The sequence below is a fragment of the Triticum urartu genome, chromosome 5A (assembly GCF_056163025.1).
Source record: "Triticum urartu cultivar PI428250 chromosome 5A, HENAU_Tu73, whole genome shotgun sequence".
Taxonomy (NCBI): domain Eukaryota; kingdom Viridiplantae; phylum Streptophyta; class Magnoliopsida; order Poales; family Poaceae; genus Triticum; species Triticum urartu.
Window position 1 is genome coordinate 414,769,253 of NC_141877.1, and position 7,390 is coordinate 414,776,642.

Below are 7,390 nucleotides of genomic sequence, written 5' to 3' on the forward strand. Positions count from 1 at the left end.
AACGATTCGGACGGCGCCCCCAAGCGCCCCCAGCGTGCCGGATTCGGCCTGAATCCGCCAGCGTCAATTTAGGCCCGAGCCGGCGAAAAAAGAACATTTGAGGACGTTACTGGACCGATTTTTCGGCATCGGCATACAAAAAATCGCTTAAGAAACCTTGTTAGGGGCGCGGTTGGACATGCTCTAAAGGCACTCGTAGCACAACCGATGAAACCCACGGCGACAGTAGCAGAAAACCACGTCTACTAAACCTAACGAGCCTGTGGAGCGTAGGGGTCAGTTTAATCGTCCTAGACTACGTCCGATGATGGTCCATAAAAACGAACCCGCGGCTCATCTGGTATATGAAAACGCGGTGTGACATTCCCGTCACTTGCATCCACCTATGTTCGTTCCCGCAACATAGGTTTGAGTCAACTCCATGAAACATAAGCTGCCTACGTCGTCCGTCTCACCGGTAGAAACTCTGGCTGGAGGGAGGGGTGCGCCACCAACCACCACCAGCGTCTGTCGCTTGCCCTGTTTCGCCAGCCATCACATCATCCGCTGTATTGTCCTACGGCAGGGTCGAGGCGCGGACAACGGGCCCATCTGTGTGGGTGTGCACAGGCAGCCACCCCCACACTTATATAAAGGCCCAGCTAGCCACTCCATGCTCCACCCAAGCCGATCCGCCTTCTCTTAGTCCTGACCTTCTCCCTCACCTGAGAGCTCCCCTGCATTCTCAGCTCCCGGGAAGCGGGAAACTCTCTTCATCCTTCGATATTGATACATACGAAACCTATCATTTCTTGCCATGGCCGCGAAATCTTGGAACCCATTCTCCTGCTGCGTCGGCGGCAGCAGAGTGGCGGACGACGACTACGACGCCTGCAAGCGGCGGATCAGGCGGAGGGGGAAAGGCTGCCCGAGGTCGTCGTCGAGGATGTCCTTCAAGAGCCTCAGCTCGTCGGGGACGCTGTCTCCGGAGGACCTGTCCATCACGCTGTCCAGGTCCAACCTGTACGCCTTCACCTACGCCGAGCTCCGCGCCGCGACGGGAAGCTTCTCCCGCGCCAACTACCTCGGCTGTGGCGGCTTCGGCCCGGTCTACAAGGGCGCCGTGGACGACGAGCTCCGCCCCGGGCTGGCCGCGCAGCCCGTCGCCGTCAAGTACCTCGACCTGGAGTGCGGCACGCAGGGCCACAAGGAGTGGCTGGTGAGTGCCAAACAGAGTTTGACAATGCACGCGCCGGCATGGCAGATCAAATTCGAAGCCTGGTGGATGAATGGCTGACTTATATTACATGGGTTCTCTTGCAGGCGGAGGTTTTCTTTCTTGGGCAACTGAGGCACAAGAACCTTGTGAAACTGATCGGGTACTGCTACGAGGACGAGCACCGGATGCTGGTCTACGAGTTCATGAGCGGCGAGAGCCTGGAGAAGCACCTCTTCAAGAGTGAGTTCTTCACTGCTTTCTGCCGTCGATTGATCATTCTGAGGATTAGTGTTACGTTTGGTGGTTCTCGAGACCAGCAAGATATAGAAATTTGTTAATTTTGGAAATCTGGGCACGTATCCATTAGCGATGAGGTGTTCTTGCCCCCTGAAGTTTCTTTTCTCCAAGTCAAGAGGATAGCTGAGCTGCTCTCTGCCTTCCAAAAGAACAACGCTTGCTCTTTTTAAAACAGAGGAATTGTAGATATTTGGATATTTTGGATTAAAGAATTATTTATCCTACCAACTTCCTCGTCTTTGAAATTACAACTCTTGGTCAACGTGGAGGAGGAGACTGACCTAAAACATCCTATTTCCTTTCAGGCATAAATGGCTCTCTCCCGTGGATGACAAGGATGAAGATCGCTGTAGGCGCGGCCAAGGGCCTTGCCTTTCTCCACGATGCAGACTCGCCGGTGATCTACCGCGACTTCAAGGTCTCCAACATCTTGCTCGATTCGGTAAGCCATCCGTAACTTCAGACTTTCTGCAAAGAAAATAAGCAGTTTTGAAAACGTCTCTTTCATTTGTGAACTTTTTTTACCTCATTTGTTAGTACCCGAACCTTCACCTCGTACATCTTTGTATGTCATTTCGTGCTATTTTCCTTAACAAAGTTCATACACTTGCTATTTCAGGATTACAACACCAAGTTGTCCGACTTTGGGTTAGCCCAGGATGGGCCCCAGGGCGACGAGACACACGTGACAACACGTGTCATGGGGACGCATGGTTATGCAGCTCCAGAATACATCTTGACGGGCCACTTGACTGCCAAGAGTGATGTATATAGTTTTGGTGTAGTGCTCTTGGAGCTCCTCTCTGGGCTACGGTCAGTGGACCGTGCACGGCGGCCGAGAGAGCAGAACCTGGTGTCTTGGGCTAGACCATACCTCAAGCGCTCTGACAGATTGTACAAAGTCATGGACCCAGCTCTCGAGTGTCAATACTCATGCAAAGGCGCTGAGGCGGCAACATTGGTCGCATACAAATGTCTCAGCCAGAACCCAAAGTCTAGGCCCACCATGAGGGAGGTGGTCAAGGCCCTCGAGCCCGTCCTCTACATGGAAGACTTCTTTCCTATGGGCCCATTTGTGTTCACAGTCATTGTGGAGGAGGACAAGGTAGTGGACATGAAGGTGGAGGTCGAGGAGAAGCACCAACACCATCGCCAGAACCATCAAGACAGGCACCGACAGAAGTACCCCGACTCAGCAATCCATGCCGGCATTGTGCTCCGCGGCCATGATGGGGTCATTAATGGGTACACTGGTGCACAACGGCGGCAACAAAGGTCGTCGAGCTACCACCGGGAGAGACGGGCATATGACTAAGGTAGCTAAGTGAGTAGGACAATATGGTATGCACAGAGTATAGAGATGTGATACAAGTCACTTCAGTTTTTTTCTTTCAAATTTGTGGATTGTGTTTCTTTTCTTCTTTATAGTTTTTGGAAAGGTCTCTGGGGACTTAAGCCCATCTTTCTTTTGATAGTGACAACAAGGGTATAGATAAAATAGGGATGCAAAACAGTGACAAAAGTCCGATTTTGATTTTCGCAAGCATAGTTCAATATGTTGTGAATGGCCTAATTAAAAGGGATGTTAAATGTTTCTTTCATTTACACTCTAGAATTTTGATCCAATATTTGTCCATTGTTCGCAACTGAGATGAGTATTACCGGAAAAAATTGGCATGCATGCACGTCTCGGCAAAACCTCGCACTAGGAAAGAAAAGCAGATTGTCATCTTATGCCGAGAGAGATGTCCTCCGATTGACCACATTCAAATGCTTTGTAATTGCATGAACACTGAAACCACCGTCGATGAGGTTGAAAAGAAGGATATATGCGGCAACACATATGGAATGCTATGTGTTAAAATAAAGAACGTGGAGTTATTGAGGTCTTGCCCCAGAATTGTTGGGTTAGAAAGGCATGATCGCAAAGTAACACACATACGTCCCAGATAACCATCGCCTGAAGGAAGAAACCATGCATACATCGCGTAGCGTCCGAGAGCGAGCCATCAGCAAAAAAAATTTACGAGAGAGAGAGACCGCAACGCGATTAACCCGTTTTGCGGTTGGGGCCTGATGATGCCATCTTCAGCGCCAACTCTATCTCATGAGAAAAAACTCAGGGAGCACTTTGCTGCAGTCGATGAACCGGAAGCACCATGGATAGATAGATATCTCCAGAGAAGACGGCGGCACGGGCCATTCATTGGTGTCAAGGTCAACATGCGCATCCACGTAAAAAACAGAGCCGGGCAGGAAGGATCTACTATCCACAATTCAGTCTAAAGGTACGATTCAGATTCGCTGACTTGCCGTGGCAAAGGTAGCGAAGCTACAGTACCACTACCTTTGCCCAGTCTCGTCCGTCGGATTGAAAAGCGGCGGCCCAGATCGGATGCTACAGTATGGTCAATAGTGATTTGCGTAAACAGTGGTTTACGTGAACAGTGTTCGCGGACAGTGATTTGGTGAATCTCAGCCTTTGCTTCTTGATCCTGCGGCAAAGTCAGCGGGGACTTGCTGTGGCTAAGTTAGCGAATCATAAAGGTAGTATGTCGATCAAGCTTGTGTTGTGTGTACTTATACGGCGTCGACAATTGGCGCCCGAAACTACCAACTGAGCTATCGATGCGCATGCGCATAGGAAGAATCTGATCGAAACCGGACAAAAATAAATGAAAGTCAGAACTGAACTGCAGGGTCCAAGTGTTGTATTGTCTCTTAATTAATGCACATGGCTCGTCTTGATACCAGGCACGTACGAGGAGGATAACCCGGCTTGATTACAGAGTAGGTTAAGGTATGATTAGGCACAGGTCCTAGTCGAAATAAAGGGAAGAGACTGTTGTATTTGGCCAGATTTATCAGCGTACAAGGCTACAAACGCACATGAGATACGTCCATGCAAATACGTCCATGAATATTGTCCCCAGTTGTTAATGAATAAATAATACTTCCCACAAAAAACAATACTGAGAAGGCAAGGTGACGGTGTCTCAGTTCTCAACATTTATGCATCTGCATTGCAGGGAGTTGGTGTCGGAATCTTTAGGTTTCAATTTTCCTTAGGAGACAATGGTCCTAAAAAAATTCTCTATTTTTTTATGATGATAATGGTCATATTTCTCAGTTTAAAAATCAACAAAATGGTGGATTTTATTAAATCTAAATGAAACATCCGGTCTATAGGACTCTACTGTTGCCGAATTGTCGTTTTCCCCCTTCCTTTTTATCAGATTTTTGATGTTTGACTATGTGCATCCTAGTTATGCAGAGGCCAGATGATACTTTAAATGATTTGTATCGCCTTGATGCTACATTTTGATAATAAAAGCGCCCTTTATCAAAAGAAAAAATTAAAACATTCGGACCTAAATTCCACATAGTTAGAGCATATTCAATAGAAGATGTAGATGCAAAAATAATTAATTTATACATTCCGAGACTCAAAAACCCTTCTCCAACAGATGATGCAGATTCAAAAAAATTCCGCCTTCGCCTCCCGGTGATGTAAAATACAACAGTTGGTGATGCAAATATACGTCTCCACCTATAGGAGATGTTAATTTGTCAGCCGCGCACCAACCGCCCAACAGCCTTCCGCCCACTTGCGCGTGACTGTCGCCCGCCGGCCTCCCGCTTCCCGTCCGCCGCCGCCAAGGCCGATGCCGATGACCCCGCCGCGTCCGCCGACGGTGGTCCGACCCATGTCATCGTAGCTGTTGCCCCCCAATCTGGCCTCCGCCTCCATGCCACCACCACCATCCCGCCGCCCCGGTTTTGCCCCATCTTGGCCGGCCGCCGCCGCGGTTGAGCCACCAGTGAAGAAGCAAAGGGCCGCCAAGCTCCGGGATGGAGGCGTGAAGTGACCGGCGGCGAACCAAATTCGGGCGGCCAAGAATTTGAGGCCGGGTGCAGCGGTCTTGTCCGATTGGCAGTCGCAGATGGCCATGGCATCCTCCTCCGGCTAAGGACCCCCTTCACCACCTCCACCATCTCCACCGCTCCCGCCGCCGGCCATGGAGGAAGATGTGGCCACGCCAACGGCAACTGCATTCAACGTGTTCAACGATATGTCGCGAACGTAAAAAAACATTTTGATTTCTTTTGTGCTATTGTTTGTTCTTTCACTTTGCGGTACGAATAGGATGTGAAGTTGATTGTGTGTGCATCAATTTGTAGTCTTGATGATGAAGCTTTCATGCGCGTCATAAATGTGTCAAACGATGATTATTTCTCGCAAAAGTAGGCATCACAAGATTATGGTGTGTCTGGTCTCGATCTGAACTTGTCATCGAATGCTATGGTTTTCTTAATAAAAATCAGAACAAAAAAATTGGTTTCTGCGTCTCAAAGAAATCGTTCAACTCGAAAGAAAGCAAGCAGGATAAGCAACGGACTATGGCGTCAGCTCCCTATTACTATATCCTACTATAGCAGACAAGAAGAAACTGTCAACGGTTTGCATGCCGCGTACGTTGTGGCCAGCTCACTATTAAGAAAATGCTTATAGGTAGAAGTTTACCAGTAGCGTCTGTTTTTGACCCCACGCTACTACTATTAAATAACAGCAGTGTTTGCTAGCTTGGGCCGCGCTGCTGTTACATGGGCCGCAGGGCAAAAACGGTAGCCCACTTACCTGTAGCATTTGTTTTGAACTGGTGCTACAGCTGGTGGGCTTAGCAGTAGCGCCGGTCTCTACCCAGCGCTACTACTAGGGGAAAATAAAATCTGCCCGAGCGCCCCCCGCACCCCCTCACTCTCACAATCGATCCCCTCCGATGACGCCGCCGCGGTTAGGCTTCCTCCCCGGCCGCCTCATCCCCGTCAACGGCACCGTGCGTCGCCACCACGCGCGGTCGCCTCTCGCCTCCTCCAACGCTCCAGCCCCGTAAGTCCCCCTCGATCTCCTCCTCCCTGCGCGCGCCACCACTAGCTAGGCTCCAATCGATTCGCCGCGGCGGCTCGCCATGTTTTGGGATTTCGCGTGGGGGAAAGGGATTTAGGGATTGCAGGGTGACTCCGCGCTTCGATGCGACGTGTTCCAGGCTTGTTTTCTCGCATGATTGGGGAGAGAGTAGAGAGAGAGGGGTTAGGTGAGACAAGTAGAGGCTTTTTGTTGCTCACCAAAACTTGGGTTTCAATTCTTGATTAGCAGTTTAGCAAATATAATTGAAACTTGGGTTTCAATTCTTGGCTGCTGTCCCTGGAGCAGTGGCGGCGGTGCCTAGTGTTCTAGTGTTTAGAGAGGGGTTCTTTCCTAACACTAGGGTTATATCGTGATGAGCTACCCTATGTGTGAATTTGATCCACTAGCTTCTTTGTTGATGCATATAAAGATATGACCAAGAAGCCCTCACTGTTATGTGGTTTCATGGAAAAATCAATGCTTGATTCGATACTCTTTCAGGTTGAAGAGAGTGTCTGTATGTGGTGATGCTCAAATTGTAAACTTGTTATGGTGCGCATTTGAATATATGCTAACACCCGTTTCAAAAAAAAATGCTAACTAATCTGTCTCATGTCTCTATTTTCTTGAATGAGAAAACTGACTTTGTTGTGTTAATTAGGACAGGTTGATGCTATCTTTTGTCTGTGTGTGCGATTGTTCTTCCCTTGTATTACCTCTTAGTCTAGTGCTTATATTTTGTAGTAGAAAATGTTGGCTACATTTTCACCCACTTGTGAATTCTATATTAGGCTCTGTTTGGGTTACATGATCTCTGTTAGGTTATTGTCTGAACTGAACTACAATTTAGTTGTTATTTTGCTTGCCATGTGAACCTCATGTGTATTCTTTATGATGTGTATATTATTCAAAACCCGATGTGTGTATTGAAAACTTTATATTTAATTTTTGGATCGTTAATCCTCTAATCATATTGCTTTAGGGAA

At 48.5% G+C, this 7,390-nt stretch overlaps 1 protein-coding gene across 1 annotated transcript; it reads left to right on the plus strand.

Annotated features, from left to right (window-relative positions):
* The first annotated feature begins 644 nt into the window (after positions 1–644).
* On the plus strand, positions 645–3,100 carry LOC125509318 (EPD1-interacting receptor-like cytoplasmic serine/threonine-protein kinase 5D). The gene is made up of 4 exons (XM_048674267.2): positions 645–1,198; positions 1,303–1,438; positions 1,801–1,937; positions 2,115–3,100. The coding sequence occupies exons 1-4, from the start codon at positions 797–799 to the stop codon at positions 2,808–2,810; spliced, it is 1,371 nt and encodes a 456-aa protein (XP_048530224.1). The 5' UTR covers positions 645–796; the 3' UTR covers positions 2,811–3,100.
* Positions 3,101–7,390: the final 4,290 nt, after the last annotated feature.